Here is a 24,337-nt window from a genome sequence, read left to right as displayed (position 1 = left end):
GTTGACCGTGAAATTTATTTGTTATCGTTTGTTGTCGTAACCATCGAATTTATTTAAAATAATAAATTAAGGTACAGCCTATAATCGCTGAGTCGTTAATACGAAGTATAAAATTGCGGATGAATACTCAATAAATGTTCGTCATGTAACTCGGTAGATCGCTCGTTGATACTCGTAGATACTCGAAGATACTGTTAGATACTGTACTCTTTCGGTTGCGTCGGTTTATTTATACTGGTCGGGAGGCGGAGGTGGGGGTCGGAAGATTCAAATTCGTCTTTGTTCGACGGTTATACGTAGCGGCGACATTGTTTTATCCGGAGTGTATTTGTTCTTACATTACTTGTATCCTAACGATCTTGATACTTCGAGACAAAACAACATGATTTGAATTGTCCTGTGATTCATGTGCCGCTACACCCCTAACCATTTCTACAAGTCGATGCAGTTTGACCCGTGTGCCAGTTGCAACGGTGCAGAGTCTCCCGTGGGATCAATGGGTCGTTGCCCCGTGTCTGCAGCATCAGAACTGGCCAACAGCGACAACCAGCATGGAAAGTGTTACTCGACTTTTCCACGCGATAAATAACAACACTTTTCTTTTCTCACAAATAACGAAATCGTTCCCCTTTTCTTCTGATAAGGCTGCACAAATGCGAAATATAAGGACTCTTTGTTTGTTTTTATGCGCCTTGAAACGCGTACATTTTCTGATTTGCGTCAAAATCAAAACGTGCTGGATGAGGCAATTCTGACTTGCATAGAGAACGCAGAAATTAAAACAATAACTAGCTTCCCTGGAGTCTCCCGAGGATGAGTTTCAACCTGTTTCATATGGTTTTGTCCGGTTGCTTCTATTTTAAGAGATCCGTGCTTGAAATTTCTGCGATTTCTATTTGGTATTTTAAGAATTTCTGATCTTTTTAAGTTAGCTGACGTGTACGCTATTATTTCCTAAAATTTTGAGTCACTTGAGAATTTGAAAAAGAAGTCAGATTAGAATTATTTTACCTTAGAATGTTATTTCATCGAATGATTATTGAAATAGAAAAAATTACTATTGATACCTATAGCATTAATTTCAAATTAATAACAAGTGTAACAGAAATCCAGCAAAAAACCGATTTGGGGACGTAGCAAAATTATGAATTGCAAATCATCAAATTTCAATCATTCATTATCATCTGAAGAAGTAGACGTTAATAAAAAAAAATCTACGGCTCCTAAATTCGTACAAAAAATGCTAAGCTTTATATAGACACAAAACAAGACAAAACTTCTTCCATAAAATAAGTATAAAAAAAATAGTCATTCTCGAGACTACACTTCCAAGAATAGTAAGTTCCAAACTGACGTAAGCAAAGGATAAAATTCCTTCGCAGTCTTCAATTTGCGAAACACTGCGCTTGGTCTGCATGTGCTGAGTCTACTCATCCTTTTCCGCATTCGGACCGACCAAAAGATTTATCGCGACCTTCGAGGTCTACTCGACTAATTCTACATGGTCCTGGACGTTTTCGATGCAGATTGAAAAAACCTCCGGCCGCTTCATTTAATGAATGACAACGATTTACAGAATGACCCTATATGTTACTTGGATACGCCATTAATACGAAAGAAATCTGAACGAAGAAAAAATATTTTAGATCGGTGCATACGAAAAGTTCTATTTCCAAATAAAATTTCAATATTATATATTTAACAAGAGCAATTTCTGCGTAATTCTTTACACTTATTTATTCCAGTTTTATAAAAATTGTTAGTTTCAGAATTGAAAAATTTCTTACAAATTCATTGTAACTTTTCTTCGTTTAAAATAATTTTTGGTTTAAAAAATTGTTCAAGTGGTATAGAGGATCTCCTCAACCTTTTCCAGATAACACTAAGTGGGACCATAGTCCACTAGTTACATTATCAAAAATATCAATCTGCATAAATATCCTACTTATAAAGCGACGTGCTATTTCCAAGAATTCGTTTTTCATATTTCTGAACGTTTACGTAACTAAACAAATGCGAGGCTAGCTATTATCTTAAAAAATTCGTATTTTTCTCATTTTTGGACGTTTACGAAATTAAGAAAACGCTAGACCAGATAACGACGGAAAAATTGAATTTTAGGTAGCGCGTTTCCGGTACAATAAAAGTGCAGTGACCGATTAATGAGAGTTATCGTGCTACCTGCGCGATAATTTCAAGCTATGTTTCGTGCCACGTAGAGTACCAATTATGTGACGCGAAATCATTAACGTACGAGGAGACGATGTTGAATTGTTCTTTTTCTTTTTTGCTTACTATTATATCTTCGATCTACGTTTCGTACGCTTACGAGAAAGAATTATGTTGAAGACAACGTAACGATCCTCCGCTTTTTGCACAATGATCCCACGTTTATTAACATTTAATCAGAATGTAGATTTTAATCAGCGGTGAAGTTTCTGTAAGCTATCCTACGTGTTATTCTACATAAAATAAAGTTTACACGTCGTGTCAAATGCTTATTTGAGAGTTTATGTATTTTCTGAATTAATAACTATACCACGTTTGTTAGTTGCAATCCTTTAGGTTGCGAAAACATTTCAAATTACATTTCAAAAAACGTTTCAAAAACATTTTGAAATAATCTTATAATATATTTACCACTGAGATAAAAATATTATTAAAAACTAAATATATGTAGAATTCCAATGACAATTAGCCCTACTGCGAGCCTTGAAATTTTCCATTTCGTTTCTCGGATATCTCGTAAACATTCTAACTTTTATCAATATTCTAACATAAGTTACGAGACTTTCAGTAGAAATTGCATGAATCAAATCACTTTAAACTGCACTTAAACCATTATAAACTTTACACAGAACTATTGTAAAGAGTTCCAATAACATTTCTAGGCTAATACAAAACTTTACTCTTCGAGAAGTTTAGATTAATTATAGAGAGCATAGCAAAACCAAACGAATTACCGTGCCTTATTCCTGGTTCAAGGAAGCATTCGATAAAAATGCAAGACAGTGTGGAAACATACGAAAATTGAAAAATTATAAAGTAACGAAGATACATCTTCGATGTATTGATCGAAGGATATCGACCTCAAAAAAAGTTTCGGCGTCGCGGAAACAGTGTTAAATTCACCTACTAACACGATTAACCAGCCACGAAAGAAGCAGTTCGTCTTTGCGAATACCATTCCACACCACTTTCATCCACGTCCAGAAATATCCTGACCTTAACTAGCGCGCTATTCTACGGAGAGGTGACCGGTTTCGCGCGTTTGACCGCGAGTGCTTCTATTTTCGACAGCGGCACACACGAGGCTAGTGGCATCGCCTCGTTCTTCGACACTAATTCCACCGAAGAAACCGCCACGATTAACGAGTCGATTTCGATCGGTTTTAACGAGCCACGAAAGTGAACGCGCCCTTGGATCTCCTTAAAAGGATGTAATTAGAAAGCAGATCGTCTTTCCCATGATGTTACTCGGGATAAGTAAAACGTTCGCTGAGCGATCTCTGCTTGCCATTTAATCGAACAGATGCTTCAATCGCGACTTAATTAACCCTTCCTGATGTTCCGTTACTTGGAAGGTACAAGAGGTTTGCCATTGCATATTCGTGGTTTCTCGAGTTTTGATCAAGATTTTATTAGTATAGGTTCGTTTCGACGTTTTCTGAGCACTCCGATTCACTTCTCCAGAGTAGGTTTGCAAGAAAGGTCTGAAAACACGATCGAAATCCGAAGAATCAGAAATTTACCGCCTAGTCATGGTGAAAATTAAAAATCCAACGGTTTAGGATTATTTGTTTGATAATTTATTTGATAATCGGATAGGTTTAGAGAACACGGAGTTTTTAATGGGAAGCTACTAAGAGATATGTTGACTTTTTTTATTTTATTTCCAATTAGGACAAAGATCGAAGGTTTTTAATTAAAGGAATTTTGAAATTTTTGACGTGAACAATTCACATAATCAAAACTGATGCAAAAATAATACGTACAATTCTAGAGGAAATAGAATCGATCTTTTCATAATCATACTATATGTAAAAACAAATTTCTCTTTTTCATTTTTAATTATATCTAAGAATAGATGAAACAATTTCTTTTTCTCAAAGACAATAGGCACTCTAAATTTTTATCTTAGGAAAGATATACGTTATTAAAGATACACGTTATACAATTAGTTTCATCATTCCATGAGTATAATTCTAATCTTCTATCTACAAGAATTTTTCCTGTTAACAGGAAACAAGGTATTTATTAGCAAAGTTCTTTGCTTCTCGAGGATGTTTCTGTTTACTCGAAAACACTCTCGCGGGTTCCGCAGGATAAACGAGAAATTCTCACGCGAATCGTAACGTCAGCGTTCTGAAGGTCCTTAGGGCTCCTTCAACGAAGAATCGTATCCTTTCGTGGGCTGGCCTGTTCTACGGCCTCCGTAATAATTTACTGCCCCGTTTATTATAACCGGTCAGAGTGACTTTAATTACGTCTACGTTGTAAAACCGAAATTTAGTGGTCGTACACACGGAGCACGAGCCAAGCTACGAGCCTGCAGGTCTCAAGCTTAAAGGGTCGTTTACGAACACGCTGTGTCTAAAAATGAATACACTGACGACAGGATAAAATCAAGCTTGGATTTCAGCTTGAAATATTTCCAGTTACATATCCGAGATAAAAGCTATCGTGAATAGGTTAGATGTGATATATAATATCTAAACTAAAATGCTCGTTATAGTACTTGGTAAATAAAACGAATCTGAATTTAGGTCATATCTTCTATAAAAATATGCATATGTTTGTTTGTTAAGATTTTTCGCCAATTGTTGGAACCTTTATAATTCTTCGATAGATCATACTAATCAGATACGAATTCAAATTCCTTTGAAAGGTGGAATGAATTATACAGCAAACAGACAGAAACAGTAAAGATAATGATCAAAGAAAGAAGCGTGAAATATTCCTGTAAACTCTAAACAAACCTGTTTCGGGAAAGAAATGTCAAATCTTTCAAAACTTCACGTATTTCAAAGACTTCTTACTAATTTATTTCATATAGAAGCAATTACTAGATCTTCTCACGGACGAGGAGATATTTCTTGAAATGATCGACGCCAATTAACGACGATAATAGAAAATTGAAATTAACGGCCATGTGGATACGAGATGCGATTCAAAGCTTAGATACACCTGCCAAAGGAACAAGATAGCAATGAAACGCGAAAAGACGAGTGACAGGACGGAATGATCGTGGATACTGATGGGCAGCCACTGGCAGTCAGTGACGTTGAATTATGCAAAGGAATACGCAAAGGCTTGATAAGGCTGAACTCCATTTAAAGCACCATTGAATTCGTAATGGCATGTCGATCGTTTAGGTAGACCAAAGTGGTTCTACCTTTCGCTTAACCTTTTCTTCATTCTCGTTACTTTCACGTACGATCACCGACCCTCGGTTGCCGGTGACAAAACGTTTATTCTATTTAAAGATCAGTCCGGTTATCGATGTCGACGGGCAACCGTATCGAAGAATGCCTGCACGTGGGCGGTTTAAAAAAGTTTTTCAACGCAAGAACAAAGTGACTGAATCGAGGATTGACGTAACACCTCTGTTAAGATGACAGTTTATTAAAGGCAACGAAACGACTAATAAAAAAAAGTGAATCGAGTGTATAGTTTGGAAAGAATAATCGAGGATTTTCGATGATTCGATGAGCAGGAAGAATGAATTATTCTCTGCTCTTTGATCGATAGTAAGAAAATAATAGTGGGTCATTGCATAATAATTTCCTGATCAATTGTATTAAAATAAAAATATTTAACCGAAGTAAAAGCCATTTGAATCGATGGAGTATTTTCTTCTAAAATTCTATTACATTATTACATAATGAATAATAGTTTCGAGATAGATGAATAAAATAAATAAATAATGAATAAAATAAAGATTTGTAATCGAAACATATAAAAGGTGTACTTGAGTTAAGAATAATTTTGTCTCATTCAAAATATTGTATCTTTTCTTCCACCGTCTTAAATGCCCTAAATCTTGCTCCAGTTTTATTCTTTCTACTGTAGTCTCAAAGAATTTTCTCCATACATTTCTTTCGTTTACATCTTCATCTTGTTTTCTGTAGTCTTAAATTTTATTTCGTTGTTGATTAAATTCAAGCTATATATAAAAATGATACGATTAATCAAACATCTGCAATCCTATTGCAGCGAAGATAAACAAACTTCTTCGTCACTTTCACTGTAACTTCAAATAACATTGACACTGTCTATATTCCATTCATTATTAAAACCAACATCATCATTTATTTTCCTTAAAAAAGGATTACGCAATAGTTAAAGAAGACGAAGTCTATCAAAGAGTACAAAAATCTATATGATTCCTAAGTAATTAGACGGTTTCTCTTTTCCTTTCCAAGCCGTAAAACGTAATCTATCGTATCTCATCCTTCCTCGACAAATTATTACCTTTTTTTCACGCCAAGAAAATGAACGTTTCTTTCCTTGCTTCATGATACGAAGAATCGTTGCCATTAACCACGAGTTGCTCATTACCGTATGCGCGAGGCCAATTATATAGTAATCAGCCAAGAAATATCGAAGAAGCTTTCACTGGAAGACGTTGCCGACTTCCGGTTAACACAGTGACACTTTTTCTTTAGTGGGACGTTCCATTTGAATATGTAATATATGAGAGCGTCATCTTTGGCCAAGTTTGTGTTTTCGGTATGCAGGGATATATATAAACCATTGGCATACCAATTTTTCCACATTAGAAAACTCTATGTGTATTATTTTTTCTTAACCAAAATCACTATCTACCATTATTATTAACTCTTTGCACTCGTCTGTTAAACGTAGCATGATTTCTTTTCGTTCTGTACGAGTCTTTTAAATTAAATACATGAAAATGGTAATGATGACAAGGACTTAAACAATCAGCGGCTACGTGGACTTTCTCAATAAGATTTTCATAGAATATTTTATTTTAAACGAAACTTTAACCGATTTTTTAATTACAGTGATTAGAGAAAAACTACCCTTCCTGGCAATCATTTGAACAATTATTTCAAGATATTCTACTTCGAAATATTGTAAAACGTAAATATACAATAACATTTTTCAATATCGAAATCGAATTTTGTAAAGTTAGAAATCAGCTTTCGATCTGTCCCTAACAATGACCAAATTAATACAAAGCAGCCATAATGTCTCAAATCGACTGATAGATGACTGTACATGCCAACGAATTAAACGTGCGTAAACCAACGGAAAGGACGACAAGACACGACGAAGAAGTTTCGGAGTTTAAATGGTTGTAGAAATGATTTATAATAAGTCATAAACGATTGCATATACTCGACGACGACAGGACGTTAATTAATGTGCCGAAGACAAATTATCGGAAGCGTGATTAATTTAAATGACGTGTGACGCCACAGATACAACAGGATTGTTTCGTGATTGTTAGCATTTCAATATCTCAATGTTGTAGGAGCCAGAATATGTTTGTTTAATTAGAAAGCGCGATAAAAAGGTAAGAGGACTTTTTTCAAATTACTTAATAACATAGGAATATATTGGATAATGTCAATTTTCTCATTAGGTTAATTTATCATTCTGTGGATTATATAGTTGTTATTACACAAGACAATTATACAGTTTTATAGGTTTAATGAAGAAACTGAGCTTTAGCAGATTTAGCAACGTGAAAGTTACAATAATTATATACGTATGATATTTGTCGTATATCATTTTGTTTGCTATCGAACTTTTATCATGTTTTATGAAATGATAGGTATCTAAAGCAACGATATATTTTTATCAGATGATGTACATTTCTCGTTACATCAAAATATTAATTGCATTATTTTAATCTGAATGTTCTTAACAGACATTCATATATCTAGATTTCACGTATATCACTTTATCGTTATCGTACATTTATTATATTTTACCAGATGATGTATTCATAAAAATTTTCTTTCTTTTCAAAGGAACAAATTTCACATCATATTCCAGGAAACATTAATCTTTAAATGCAACTTCCATTTGGCAACATATCTGTATTCTCCAATATAGTAGACACATAACATTTACTGTATAATATCTAAATTAATGATGTATTCATAGCACAAAGACATAAAGTGTCTGTCTGTTCATAAACAAGTTATTTCGTTTTTTTTGTAATCTTTTCCAGCTATAATTCGAACGTCTGTGCCATTTGTAGTTATTACGACCTTATATATAAAAAAATTCCTCTTGCCCTTTTATAGAAAAAGAAAGAATTTAACAACAATCTCTTTAGCGATAAATCTTTTCCTTGGATCAAAAAAAGTGGTACGAATATTTCAAATTATTTTTCAATGATCTTGCAACGTATAAACCAATAATTTCAAAATATCTTGTTATATTTTGAAAAATCATATACTTGAGAATTAATAAAACAAAAATATCTATACAGTCTGATTACACCACTTATCTCTTTTTCCCTTTCCACGAATTACATAAGATCGTAGCAAACAACACTATCTCCGTCAAGCAAAATACTTCATCTTCCAACCAACAGCCATTCTGTGTCTATTCACAGAATTCGAAAATGTTACTAAATAAGTTCTCAGACCATGACGAATCAGTATAGAACGACAGAAGGAACAAGATCCGAAGTGTACACCTTCGCCAAAAGAAAAAATGTCATTTCACAGCGGGTCTATTACGTAATCCTTCCGACAGCGTCATCGGGGCATCCGAGTTAATTAATTCAGCAATTCAGAGGAGTCAGAATGGCTGGAATATTCACGAACGGTATTACTAAAAACCGATAAATACAATGAATGCGAGAAATACGGTTGGTTAAGTAATCGTTTGTAATGCCAGCTGTTCTACACTGAATAAATGACTCACGAAAGTATTTGAACATTTAGAATAGAGAACATTTATATAAAAAATTGTGTATGTGTTATATACAACATTTCGAAATTTCGTTAATACCATAACGAGACGCAATTATCGTGATCATATTGGTAGAAGTATAAGATATTTATTGGGAACATATATGTATGTAGTAAAAAATTAGTAATCATCTTAAACATACAATAATAAGTATTAAAGATGGTCCCCCTTGAGTACTGTGAGTTTGTTAATCTAATATATTAATAAAAAATTCAATTAAAAAAAATCACGTAGAAGTTTTGGATAGAGTGCTTTTTCAAACAATGCAGGGCACGCGAATATTCGTGTAGTTAAGAATAGACGTCACAAAAGATTGAAGTACATGTACATATATGTACATTTATATTCTTCCAATGCACGTACATATATTTATACGTGTATTTACATACATATTATGTACAGGATTTACTTATACAGTGAAACAGTAACTATGTAACTCGCACGAACACACTGGCCGTTTGCTTCTTGACCCGCAGTGGCAATTTGTGAGGAATTGATTCATACGAATGAATCAGCATTCGCTCTTTCTCACTTCTCTTGATCGCCGTAATAAAGAGACTCGTAAACGTATACTGAATAAAGTGAGTCGAAATTTAAAAAAAGAAAAACATCCGCGTATAACCGAAACAGCATTGTTTATAGAAGCATTAAAAAATTTAAAAGTTACGAATAAAAGAGTGAGGTTGAAACCCCCTAGTGAAAGATTGAAATATAATCAAATGTTACGGAGATTATTTCTTAACGTTTCTCTGTGGAATTTAATGATATTTTTTCGATTCCAAGTGGTATTCAATTTTTATCCAAGAAAATTGTCCGTGCCCTGAAAACTGAAGATTAATTACATTACCTACGTAATAAAATCGAGAAATATACAAAAAGCAAAGTTGATTAGTCCAATTTCTGAGACGCTCGTACGTTTCGCTGGCAATCGAGAGCGCGAGAGAGAGATTATTTTAATAGCGGTTTCGCGAGAAATTATAACCGCTGTCTACGTTCAAAGTTCCACGAGAGTGTGTAACTCAACGGGAAATTAATCGTATCGACGATAAATTTCAAGAAAAATACACATACTGGAAGAATATACATATTATACGATTCGGTAGTTCGTGTCTGATGCGAACATTTTAATTTTTTAACGAGGTAAAGGATTTATGAACCTGACTGCATACCGCCGAGGCTTGAAATATGCCGCTTCAACGTCATCGCGCTCATTGCGTGTTTAACGCAAAGTGATTCAAGCGATTCATGAGATTATCGTTTTTAACTTCGAACAACAATTCGGTTTCTAGAATCGTTCCAAGAATTTCTCTGTGTTGAATAACAAATTTCACGGCTAGGATAGAGGAAGAGTTTTAAAATACTTTTCAACTTTTATTTCCTGAACATGATGTAATATTGGAATCTTAATTTATTTTAATGAAAATAGCAGCACAAAATTTTCTGCTAATGATATTTATCTGAATATGTTATAATACTGAAACTTTAATTCGTTTCAATGAAAATAATAAGATAAAATGTTCCATGAGTAATATCTGTCTGAAACTGATATGATATTAAAACATTAATTTATTCTACCAAAAATAGTGTTACAAGATGTTCTATTAACCGTGTACATATTATTTATGTATCCATGGAAAAATCTTGTTATAAAGCTTAAATATATTTGTTTATAATTGAATCTTAATTTAAACGTATTCGAGGTCTGTTTGAAATTTAAGCAATTACAAATATTGTAAAAGGGCTAAGTAAATAAAAGTTCTTAAACCGTGGAATATAATTGTGGAGTAATTAATATGTACTGACAAAATTTTATGAACATAAATCAACAATGTCCGATAATAGAAAACATTGAACGCCATGATTATCATTAAAAAAAAAAAACACTTTAACCTTCGCCAGAAGATAGACTACATCGAATTTAACCTTTCTCTGAATTTCATATAAACAAATCGGGTTAACTGAAAGGTACACTTGTAGGTACAAATATACGAAGCGACACGATGTCCTAATGTAAATATGTTTTTATCAATTCTAGAAATACTTCTTATATATATATAGGGTGTCTTGTCTTGAATATATGAAATATTTAGAAAAACACAAATAACACATGCAAATATTCATTTTTATGATAGTACTAAATAAAAACGTAGTCGTTAAACATAATACTATATTTCTCCTTATCGTTAATTATTTATCTCAGGACACCCTGTATAGCATGGTCTAAAGTCCAAACGCATTAACTCCAATAAACAGCGCCAGGCTCGTTCTGTTTCTGAATACATATTTCAAACAATTAAGACGATCGCGACGGTAATGATCAATGATCATTGCCGCTATCATCGCAAAAAATTACTCTCCGATAGAAAATAACTTCGAGAATAGATAGTCACTCGCCACTGAACGAGATTTTTCAGGGAAAAGGTTATCGTTTATTATTTGATAAACACTATGACACCATAAGTTCCTCTCTAAGTTGTTTGATATACCTATTCGAATGATATTTTACCCTTTGTGAAATTGGATTTTTTTTTTTTTTTTGGAACGTGAAAGAAATTTTCTTTCTATTGATTTTCAATAGTAAAACACAATCTTACAGAGATTTTTTTAAAGAAGATACAATTCACCAGAATGGAAAAGTACTTTTATAAAAAAATACACACATTAGTTGTTTAGTGTAAAGATTGAAGACTAACAGCAGGCTAATGCTGATACTTAAGAAATCACATAATTTATGTAAAATAGACATAAATGGGCATAAGATATTCACTGTGACGACTGATTCTGTTATATTATCTGGGATTAATTTGGAAAAAATGCGTTCTCCAATTTCTGCACGATTAATATACCTCATTAAAATAAATTGATAATATAAATTTATATTCGAAAAAATATTTAAAAATTGCTCGATGTCTCATATCGTAGATCAATGAATTTATTAAAAAATAAATTATGTTCTAGCTAAAAGAAAGTATACGTCATTTAAGAAAACAAAGATCGTCTTGTAAATCTCAGAAATACTCGTGTTTTACGGAATAAACGAAATTTGTGTCCATTGTAAAAACTCTTCCTGGAAAGAGGATAAATTCTATTAGGAATATTTTTTCGAATAAAGACTGATTTGAAAAATAATTGCGCGGCTATATCAAAATAAGCTTTATATTTTTGCTTGCTGTATATATATATCATTCGACACTTGCAAAACAATATGACCCTTCGTGACACGTTGTTATGATATGGTTTATAATAATACAACCAACTATGTTGGTCTTTGCGCACGGTCTAACTTGAAGAACGAACAGTCACGGTCCACTCTATGTAAATGATTATAGCCTCAATATTACGTCAATTGTCAATCTTATTAAAAAATCAGATTACACTCGAATATTGATGAAATAATTTGGAGATCAATTATTCGTATAAAAAAAACAACCGTGACGATATTAACCGATAATATTTCAAGGTATTTTTATTGTATCGCGTGATACTACATATCTATATCGATTTGTAACTACATATATAGAAATTAACTTTGTTATGTTATTATTATGTTGCTATATAGTTTTTGTTGGACTAAACAGAATGGCTTTTAATTTAACGGTTTAAAAGAAATCCTACATTAATATATTCATTAATAACGACGCATATATTACGTCGATTCAATTGTTTAAATACTGCGTCGTCTCTTGTATGTGTGTCAATTAACATAGTTTAAGGCATTTTAATTTCTGCGTGATTCAACAAAATGGCTTATAAGGAGACAATGACTAATGGAATAAAGAAATTTTCGATAAAAATAATAATGCAATCCCAAGGTTCTCTCGTACAATCGAATTATTGTAAATTTTCTCAGTCATAAACCATTCGATCATAAAATTGTGAAATTGTGAGGTCAAATTCTATAACTTGTAACTTCTAACTTATCAATTCACTGATATCATTAATTAACAAATTATTGTGCAAGAACGCCGAGAAATGAATAATTCTATTTTAGTAACAGTGTGTGTCTTAAATAGAAGCGAAAAATATTGGCAATCCTTGCACTATTCCTCAAATCTAAGAAAGAAGAAGGAAAAGAACATTAAAAAAAGCAGAAATAAGTAATATAGTTGCAATATTATTTTCCATCGTTCAGCGTTATCCGTCAATTATCAGGAAAAATAATTTGTAACGTCACAAACAACAGATACTAAGCTTGTAGACCCAACACGAAAACATGCACGAAAACACGTAACTTTCTTGATAACAGTTTCTTTCTCGTTTCTTTTATCGTTTCGTTATAAGTCGTTGGATGTCACAGACATATCGCAAGCCATTAAAATTCGTGGCCGAGAACATAATTATGCATATCGGCGTTCTATCATGGCAGCGAATTGAGCCTTCGTGTATCTCGGTACATCGATGGAGCACAATGTCGCGTCCTACACACGATCCGCGCCTTGTCTCAGAGTTTCAGGCGTGTCGACCAATCGATACTCGTGCCATTGCTCCGGAAATGATCCTTCGGATTCGAGACTGCCGCCTGAACTGACGTCATTTCGAGTGAAATAGGATCGGGAGAATGGTTGCCGTATAGGTGTATAATATAATGGCAACATGGACGCATTAAAAAGCTCCAAGGAGGAAGCACGCTTCATAGTCGGTTAATATCGCCATTGTTTTACCAACTTAAAACAGCGAAACGTTTCAACGCGGCGTAAGAATCGACTGTATCAAACGCAAAGTACTTTTCCTCTTTATGCCGTGTCAATAAATTATTGATGTACAATAGTACAGTACATACAGATTTTACGTTTTTAATAAAGAAACGTGCTGTCTGGATTTTTTAAAAATAAGAAAATGTTTTAGCTTGATTCGTCGTTTCTAGAACTATCTGTTTATTGCACATTTAGTTACGATTTTCAGTAATCCTATCCTATATCTATGCGAATTCATTTCTTATACATATGCATATATGCATTTATGTTTTAAGGAGTATTGTTTTAACTACTAAGTATCGTAACTACTATACTATGGATACTTTATATACTTTTATATATTTATGCATATAATATAATATGATGTATATTATATATATGTATAATATATGATATATATGTATAATATATGATATATATTATATGCATTCTATATATGTTTGTATCTGCAAGTTTTCCGTGAATGCATAAAAGTCAACTATATTATGTTTGTCAGCCTGATTTTCGTAGAAACGAATTTATTACGTCGCCGGCGAATATCGAACGTAAGCGTGAAACGACAATTATTCGTAGTTCCATGGAAACACGCAACGACCCGTGCGATAAGTGTCCAAGCAAAAAAAATACATATACTACGTGTCTTAGAAACACCTTTCGTTACAAACCGGCAAATTAATACATTCTAGAGCACTGATTGGCTAACACCTTAGATCACGTGTGGACACCCGTTATGCTAATTTAATAAGTGTCGTTCCGTATAAATTCGCTGCTTTCCGCGAACACTTCTCGGTGTTACCGATTCAGTTTTACCGATCGTCAAACGATTAATCAAATGTTCCATTCGAAGCGAATGTATATCATACATTTTCAAAATCAACACTTCCGTGGTTTTTTCTATAAGTGCAGACAGTCAGCTTTGCAATTATTGTACTTCAGTTTCTTTTTTTATTTGTATACTCAACGTTGTAATTTCTTTCTTATTTTCTTTATAGCATAGAGATAATGCCCGTAGATTACTAAATAAATAAATCAAGCAATAAAAGACGACTAATCGACATTGGCATGTCTGAAATAAAATTTCGAGTCACAAATAAAATTTTTCATCATACAGTATATCATTAAGAAATAAAATTTTCGTATAATGTCACGATAATTCTAAATTAATGTGACAGTCCGCGTTAACAAATCGGCCGCGGCTGTATATCGCCCGGTTCGCCATGATTCGATGGGATCGATCGATACGGCGCTGCCTCGGAACACTAGACTCCCGAGTCCTTCCGCTTTAAGTCCTTTTCCCTTGGGTTAATGACACCCATCGCATCGGTTCGAAATCACGCGTGCGAATAACACATCGTAAGGATAACGTAGTCGGAACGATACGCGAATCAGCATGAAGCGAACTGGCAAGTTTCGAGTTACGTAAGCTTACCTGCATCAAAGGAAGAACCTGGCCAGGATTGACGGATCGGTTGTTGGTTTCTTTTCTGGGCTCTTCCATCGTCACGTTCCCAGTCCAAATTTCTTCCGCCTCGGGCAATCGTTTCTCGATATTACCATTCACCTTCTCCATAATGGAAATGAACAATCTCGCAAAACGAAAGCTGATACTGCACCACTGGCTTCTCACTCGTGTCGTTGTAAGAAAGCTAAGGCTACTATGTGCGACGTCTCGGTTAATAGGCGATGGATCGATCGATTCACTCTCTCGAAACGAAACGTCTTCTCCAGAATGTTCTTACACGCCTCGCGACAAAAACAGGACTCTCACACTTTTAAACGTAACTCTTGGTAAGAACTTGGACTAACGTGTGTCACGTGGTCGGACAGAGACGAGAGACAATCGGTCTTAAACGAGAGGCTAGAAAATTGTTCGTAACTCGCGCACACAAGTTGATGAACGGGGAAAAAATCGGGAAAGCAAACGATTGAACGCGGCACGCGTAGTTACACGAGCCGTGCGTGTTACTCGGAATTAACGATCAAGGAAGTCGACGACAATTACGAAAAGAACGAGACAACCGGCGGGATTCGACACTGCGAGAATCTCGTGCTGTTCCGTCCCGGCGTGATGTCGCCCCACCCGACTCAAGTCGAACGCCGCGTAACTATCCCCACTACCGGCGGAAAGCAGGCTGCACGTCTGCCCGAAATCGCTCGAAAGCTACCGGCGTCGTCGTTTCGACGGAACCAGCGCCACCGGCGACGCAGAAAATGCGAACGTTGCCATGCGATGCAACGCGACGCTTTTCTCGCAAACTAATTTTCGCTCGCTGATCTCTACACACCACCGGGAACCGACCGATTAACCCTATCTATACACTTCATCGCCGAGTAGTGCGTGCGTTCGACGAACCCGTCTTTGAACGGCCGGTGAACGCGCAAACGGCTGTCCAGAGCAACCAGAGCGCTGCAGTTTCGTCCGCTTTGCACGCTGGGGCTTGACGGTAAATCTTAGAAACGTATCGTTCGCGTTCCTAGAAATGTTTAAGGTATTCGAAGCTTCTAGAAACATTTTAAGGTACTATTAATAATTAACTCTAACAAATTTTTATAAGATTTTTATTGCTTTTATTGTATTCTGATTTTAATATGTTTAACACGTTGTTCAGAGTACCAAAGTATCGTTTATCTTGGTAATGTATGTTGTAATGTGAATTATATAGTAATTGATCGTGAGTATTGTGGCTCATGAAAATATTTGTATATTTATAGACACTTTTTTGAGTAAATTATGTGCGCCTGTAGAAACTGTTTTGAAATTTTATTTACAGTGTAACAAAACACGCACGACTAACATGGTTAGGTCCAAAATGTTTACATACACATAGAAGTTACAAGAAATGTATATTTACAATATATCTATGTTTATGAAATGTATGTTTTTTATAAACATACGTTTCACAGAGAATAGCCAATTATTTACTGTGTTAATAAGTTACAACATTTAATCAATCTATGTTTAGCACTAATTAAATATTTATGATCCCTGTCTATAGTATTTTTCTATAAGTGAATTTTCGTTTTAAATTTTACCAATGTAATCACGACAATCGCGTGATTCATTACACTATTAATGCAAAAGAAATGCCAATTATTGGTAACCACCATGACGGACAATGTATAAATTTGATTTAAAAAGACCATTTCGATCTGAGAAATCGAGATAGCAGGTATTGAAACTAGAATACTATTCGAAGAACGTAATTAATATATATTACTATATTAATAATGAGTCTGTGGTATAATATGTAATTTACCTGCCGGAAGTAATTATTTTATCTCTTGTTAATAAAACATAAGAAATCTTACGACGTTTGCGTCATGTATGTTTCTTTATCGTTACTACTTTAAAGTACCGTATAACGTAATTACTCTGGAGATTCTGTTTATCTAAATTTCTTTCTTATCGATATAAGAAAGCGAATTGTCATTTGTTACGGTAATAAAGGAAAATCATGTTTCCCTTTTACATTTATCGCAAAAAACGAAGTTTCTTGCGTATCTTGTTTACCGTTTGGCAAAGTTTCTTCGAGGTATGGAATGTTCTGTATTAACAGCATTTAAAAAAGCATTTATACAGACTATAAAAAGTCTGTACTTTGTATTTCAATGAAGTTTTGCACACTGCAAAAGCTGTCAGAATATTTATCTCTTTATCGACGAACATTTAAATGGCAAAACAAGATTCAAAAGAATCACACCACTGGAGAAGGTATATTGAAAGAGATAGGACATATCATAAAACGGTTAATCAAAATATTGATGACTCCCTACTTCAAATTGTATAACGTAAGATAAAAAGAAATTATTTCAAGATTTTGTTTAGTCTTATACTCGAACATATGAAATTTCATTAAAATCAGCTGTGAAATCGAAAGGATTTACTGGCTTTGTAAATATTCACTTCAGATGATCAATCAAAGAATATTAATTAGCAGAACTACAATATATCCCTATATCTGTATGCATACACGTACATCTGTATAATATTACATATATTCAAATGATCGATAACCGAAAATTCATATCTTCTGTTTGTTTTCCTTTTTTAAAGAAAAGATAGTACAATAATTACAAAAGGTGAATCAACCGTTAATATAAATATAGTCTATACAGTTTAATTAAGTCATTATTCAATATCTAGGGAATTTCCTTATTTTTATTCAAAGATAATTTCGACATTTATTTTGTCAGTTATACAATATTTTCTTTGATTATGAACCCCTTTTTCTCAGAAAGCAATAAGTTATTCTACATTATATTGTTACAAATTATCATAATTCCTGTGGTTTTTTATACTTCGATTCTACATATAGAACAAACACCTAATCTCGTTTTCTTGAACTGACAGATGAAACTACTATACATAATTCATTTTGACAACGAACAATCTCTTTGTCGAGATTCGAAACGTTCAACATTTCGATGATGCAATACTGAATCGCGCTTCGCCAAGAACGTGATTGACTAGTGACATTCTTAACCACGCGTGTCCCTCTTGACTTCCTCGAGGCGCTCATAAACTATAGATAGAAAGTATGTACAAGTGTCGATTAATGTCGCCGATTAACGTTTATGGATGATGAATCAAGGAGAAGACGGTACGACGTAATTTTCCTTTCCAAGAATAAAAAATCTGACATTTTGTCGTTCAACGTGGATATTCAAATTCCTCGCCCTGTCGCTTCGTGTTATTTCAAAATGGATTTCTACTTGGAGTTAAGACGGAGAAGTCTTCAAGGACCTGTTCCTTGCCTCGATCTTGTTGATCGCAATTTCTTTTCGATTTCATCGGCTTACCGTGCATTATCATATTAATAAACTGTGCACTCTCTCAGCCTGTCGGGAACTTTTTCCACCGCGTCGAACGCGTTTTCCCGTAGATAACGCAGCTGTTGCACGCGCCTGCACGCGTCGCGGCTGAACCAAGCGGACAGACACGTTAAATGCCACTGCACCTTCGCTGCATTGCGTATCGGCCTCGCAGTTAATAAGCTTCGCTCGCGTTTGCGCCTGGAAATTGCATCCCGTTTCGTTCACGAATGTACGCCGTGTATGAAAGCGTTATGAGACTGTTTCTCTTTTATCTTTTTATTCTACGTATGCACTTACTCGCTAGAATTTTGATGGTTTTGCTTGTGGAAGAAGTCGTAACTCTGATGGTTTTGATGGAAATATTGTAGGTACAGTATCGTAGTTAAAGTATTATAGTTAGAATATTGCTGAGGAATTAATTATTAGTAGACCGCGGAATTTTATGTTAATTTATGTTTCCATGGTCAGAACTAAAGAAATGAAACTTATATACAGATTCGTTTTATTTATTAGAAATTATAACGGTTACTTTCCTTTGGATATTTTATATGTTTTTGTCTATTACATGCATTTTTGCAACCTCAAATTTTACATAAATATGTTACAATAATTATACATTGTGCATAATATGTACAATGATATACAATTACATAGACCATAGTTTAAACCTTGTTTATTTAGCTTTTCAGCTATTTGTAATGATACACATAATATTATGATAAAGATATATTCTATAAAAAATAATTTGTGGACACGCACTAGTAGGTGTAATATTTAGAATTACTCTGAATGGATTTTAAAGTGATTCGTACTAGGATCGCTTCGTGTTTTGAGTCGTTACATAACTGCTTGTTAGATATTACATGTTAATTCCTCTGTTCATTAAGAAAAAATGTAAATTATATTCTCTTAGGATAGTATAGCTTATATATTTTAGATATAATAGTCTAGACCTGTAACTTTCCTATTGAGAAATACGATGTTTGGTAAGAAAGTCGTCTAAAAGATGAAAATGGCAGTCGGCGATGAGAAGATAAATCTAAAGAACATTTTAATTACGTTATATATATTATATAATACAATACCGTCCGCTTCAATTCTCCATATATCTGATTCCTTTTACATTCTTTTCTCATCTTAAATATCCAAAGATCAAGCTTACTAGAAAAAGACGACAACTTCAAATTATTTAACACGGACTTTTGAGAAGATCTAAATAAATATCAAAGTAGTTTTGTACAATAGAATCTTTATTACAAGACGTCTGAATCCATAAAGCAGGAATGCCTTCTATTGTGTCTGACTACGAAGCATCATTCTGCTTCCTTGATTTCTTTCGTATCATCTTTATTATTCATAAACATAGTACATATGTGATACACTTTTTACATATGTAAGTTTTTATCATCAATTTCAAGGCAATAAATTTGATATTCGTGTGAACACGTGTTGTGATAAAACAATAGAATATTTCTTTTTTACACGTACATTGTTTTTATCACACGTGCGTGACAGCGATTTTGATACGAGACTCGAATAAAAAGTCACGAAATTCTAAAGATAATTCTTATAATAATTCGTGTAAAAACATTTACGTTCCACAAATGCAATGACAACAGCAGAAAGATAATATTTTAGGAGATAAAACAAACCAATTTTATCCACTTATTGTTAATCCTACTTTTCATTAAACACTGAATAATATTCTTGATGATGCTGAAGAAACAAAACCAATATTAGGATATTTTGATTTTTTTTTTATTTCAAGAATCAGAAACTATCCTTAAACCCAGTAACATATTAATACATTATCTAAAATATTCTAATTTTACGGTATAAAAATAGATTTCGTATGAAAAATACTTGCTGCAACATAACATCATAACGAATAGAAATGCAATTAACAACAGACAGTGTTGAAGAATGTCAATTATTTCTGGAATTAAGGGAAATCATCAAATCAAACTCCCATTATTTATTGTCCCAAGGAAGCTCTCTGAAATTTCAACTTAACATTAGTGCACGCTAGGCTTCATCCCTAGAAAAAGGCTCTCTAAAGCATTAGCTTCAGTTCGTTCGCGTAGTCTCGTACGGCAAACAAAATTATATTCCGATAAGATAAAAACGCAGCTGTAAGTTTCGAAAGCGTCGTAAATACGTCACCAATCGATCGGTGGGGCCGATGGAAATTTTTACGGGCGTCAAATCGCTGCAAACCGACACGGAAAACAATATTGATCGGGGTTGTCCGATGGGAACGTCGTTTCGCGTGGCTGTTGTAAATCAGCGTAACAAAAATCAGCGCGACGCACGCGACACTCGAATGGTAACAAGCCAGACATTGCTCTTTCGGCATTGATACGCACGGAGAGATTCGACCGGCCGCGATTCCGATTAATTAATTTAATCGGCGTTGCTCGCGCGTGAATCACGAGGTCACAGCACGACTGATCGTATATCTTACGCACGTGCACAATTTTACCAAAAATAGAAGCGACTATAAAAACAAAAAAATAAAGGAAGGCAAAAAAGGCAATGATATACACACACATATATATGTATATGTATAGTATTATAACATAAACGAGGGCCGTAAATTTGATAACAACCGTAATCAATAAGTCGCTGTTGAAGCAAATGGAACGAGTTCCTGCAGTTCTCCCTGTTTCGAGATTATGGTTGAGTTGATGGGTTTACCGGTTGGATACTAAAAGGAAGAACTTACGAGCTTATAATTTAAATGCTTGTTCACGTATCTAAATAATGGTAACAGAGAATTTATATTTGACGCAATGTATACATAGATATGGAATTTTACCAAATTTAGCGTTTGCAATGAAATCGTGTAGCGTATTATGGAATTTCTATATGTTTTTCTTTTATAGCAGAGGGAAACTATATTATAATGTGCGTTAAAGCAACATTTAATACACTCGGGAAAGACAACATCGTCGTTTCCACGTTTAAAATGATGATAGTCCCCTAAGATCAGATAATTTCGGTTATCAAGATTTTTGTCTAAGATTCACACTTTCGCAGCGGCATCGATTCATCGTGAAGGTCGCGTTGACGTGATCGGGAATCCATCAACTTTCAATGCATGTGAACGCATCGGCGCCATATGTTAGCGTGCACGAGCCGTTGCTCTATTCCCGCAAAAATCGACTAATAAAAAGGCAACTCGTCGACCTTCGATATAGTCTATGCCTCCGTGGTAAATGGCTCTCTCTCTCTCTCTCTTTCCCTCCTCTCTGTCTCTATCTGTATAAATATATATATATATCTGTGTTCTCTCGATTCTCTCCTCGTTGTTCTCCTACTTCGACACGGTTCACCTGTCTCTCTTCGTCTCTCCCTCGCCGCCCCGTCTTTCCTCCCTTCTTTCTCTTTGCCTTTCTGTTTCTACCGGCCGTATGGTTGCGCCGGTGTGCACCGTTGCCAACTTTCACGTATCATAATACACAGTGAAAGAATGTGGTTTCCCTTTCAAATTACAAAATACGGTGCGAGTGCACATTGCGCGCCGCACACTTCCTTCGGCTGATCGCTATTTTCTTTCTTGCCTCGATTTCGTCCGGGTTCGACCTCGGCGATCCTCTTCAACACTCCGCTTCATCCGGAAACTCGCGTTTAAGTATCGACGCTTCAAGTATTATAGCGATTACATCGTTCTTTTGCTTTATTACAGTTGATCGATTTTTATTGTAAGAACGATAATTGTTAACGATCGTTAGAGTGGTTAAAGCTGATGTCGATATTGTTGCGTTGGCTAATATCGTAAAATTTGATAGTATATACGGTAGGTAAAAACAAGCATCACATATACCCTTATTTTCCAGTGAATCGTTATTTTCTAAGGTTCTACCTTTCATTTGCATAGAATCCAATTTTTGCAATTATACGAAAGAATTAACTAAATAATAGGAAATTTCCTTTTACTTCTTATAGTCACTGTATGATGCATAATAATTTTTTCTGAAGAAGTTTTACCAGCGGCAATTTAAAACTCGACTAAGTAATTTAGTATTGCATATTTCCTACGATTAACCCTTGTAACGTGAAGGTACGCTCGTGGTATGGATTATGGTTTCGATCCAACAAAGGTTGTGTTTGTAACAAAGTTTAGTTCCAATTTGAACTTCACTTTTAGTTCTTTGAACTTCAGTTTTCTTTCCTCGAACCTTAGTTCTCTATTTTATGAAGTCAATCACTGTAGCTTCTGAATGGCTCATGCATATGGCTCGTACTCTCTTCAATATTTATTGTAAATATAAAATGAGCGTCTGCTAGTTTACGCTTTTCAAATATATAAGCTACGAATATAAAGATACATAATTAATTGCAAAAGTATTAAGAACAGTGAATATCAAATGTAATGTTAATAGCTAACGCTAAATCATAGCAATCATCTTCTGACCTAAATCAAAATGATCAATCACGGAGGTATTAAGGGCAGTAAAAATACCTAACGCTAGATTACCCACTAGTCGAAACTGAAACATCTATAAACATAAACCTATCATCCAAAAACTTGACGAAGCGAGAGTTTAGCAACAAACCCGTGTAGAAGCCGAGCAACTCCTGTTCGCAGTTGGCGGTGTGTTCCATAAATTATTTACGCATAAATTACGCCCGTTATGCTGTCAACAAGGAGAACATTTACGAAGCGTCGACCGGCAATCGTAGCGACGCTCTCTTTCTCCCTCTTTCCCTAGATTGAGGTCGCAAAATCGCTCGATTCTATCGACTTCGCCCGGTTTCGCCTTCTCCAAGGATACTCGTCGACCAGTGTAACACCTGAGACAGAAGCCTTGATTAAGATATTACGTTGCCACGCATGGTCCACACACCGATCAGGCGCTCGATTTTACAGCTAAAGACAGACTTGACCCAGATATTCTGTAAAAACGAGTAGGCACGTCCGTTCTAATTGCGAATATCGATTCGACGGGACTCCTTGGTGCCACGCCACCGCCGCCATCGTTGTCGCCACCACCGGTCACCATGTGTTCAGTGTATCATCTTTCGACGGCAGGTTCAGCTCGAACAGAAGAATATTCACGCGCCTGTCCACGTCGAATTGGGCCAGGGACAGGTTAAACGACGTCCAACCGAACAATCAAAGCTGCACCCGCAGCTCCTTTCAACTTCCCCGTTAAAGAAACCGAGGAACGGGTCTAAACAAGAATTCGACGCGACTCGTAGAACGTCTTCCGGATGGACTGAGAGGTTTCACGTTTGGTTAGACAAGAAGATTGAACTCGTCCTGATATATATCGTATGATACTATGGTTGGCTGGTTTGAATCTGTTTGTTGGGAGGTAGACGAATATTACGATGTTGTTGGCTAATATTTGGTAGTTTTGTTTCTGGGTGCTTCTGTATGTACGTATCTATTATGTAAGTTCGTGTATGCTGGAATTTTTAATTTATTAATATTTTTAAATTTATGCACGAGGAACGATTGTGCATACTGATTATAAAAAGTATTTGCTCATGTTCTTAAAATACCTCCGGTAATAAATCATTGTTTGTAGTAAAAATACAGACAAGGTACTAGTGTTTGTGTTGCATATATTCTATATTTCCAAGTGTTTCTTTTTTCTTCTTTTTTTTTTTAAGTAGGACGTTGGTCGAAACGAAGACTAGAAAATAGTCAATGAAAGGCAGTCGAAGCTTTGCAAAGATAGCAATCTTAAACAATGCTATTTATGCGGTATTGAGTAATTTTCCTTGTACTGTACTCTTATCTTTGTGATTTCTTATTTAATGTCATGTTTTATTTATACATCATATTGTATTTGTTCTTACGATTTTGATATTCTATTTTGATTTAATGACAAAGAAGATCTACAAATAAATTCGACATG

General features: G+C 34.7%; 1 protein-coding gene across 1 annotated transcript in view; it reads right to left on the bottom strand.

The window, feature by feature from the left end:
- Positions 1–15,722, bottom strand: part of LOC138181993 (terminal nucleotidyltransferase 5C) — a 160,333-nt gene extending 144,611 nt beyond the window's left edge. The window contains exon 1 of the mRNA XM_069117430.1: positions 15,082–15,722. Within this exon, the coding sequence (XP_068973531.1) occupies positions 15,082–15,222 (141 nt within the window). The 5' untranslated portion in view covers positions 15,223–15,722. The remainder of the gene's footprint in view (positions 1–15,081) is intronic.
- Between the last annotated feature and the right edge of the window lie 8,615 nt (positions 15,723–24,337).

Source organism: Bombus flavifrons, chromosome 7 (assembly GCF_040668555.2).
Source record: "Bombus flavifrons isolate JBK064 chromosome 7, iyBomFlav1_principal, whole genome shotgun sequence".
In the NCBI taxonomy this organism is placed as follows: Eukaryota; Metazoa; Arthropoda; class Insecta; order Hymenoptera; family Apidae; genus Bombus; species Bombus flavifrons.
The sequence above is the reverse complement of the archived record's forward strand: the minus strand, read 5'-3'. Positions and strand labels throughout refer to the sequence as shown.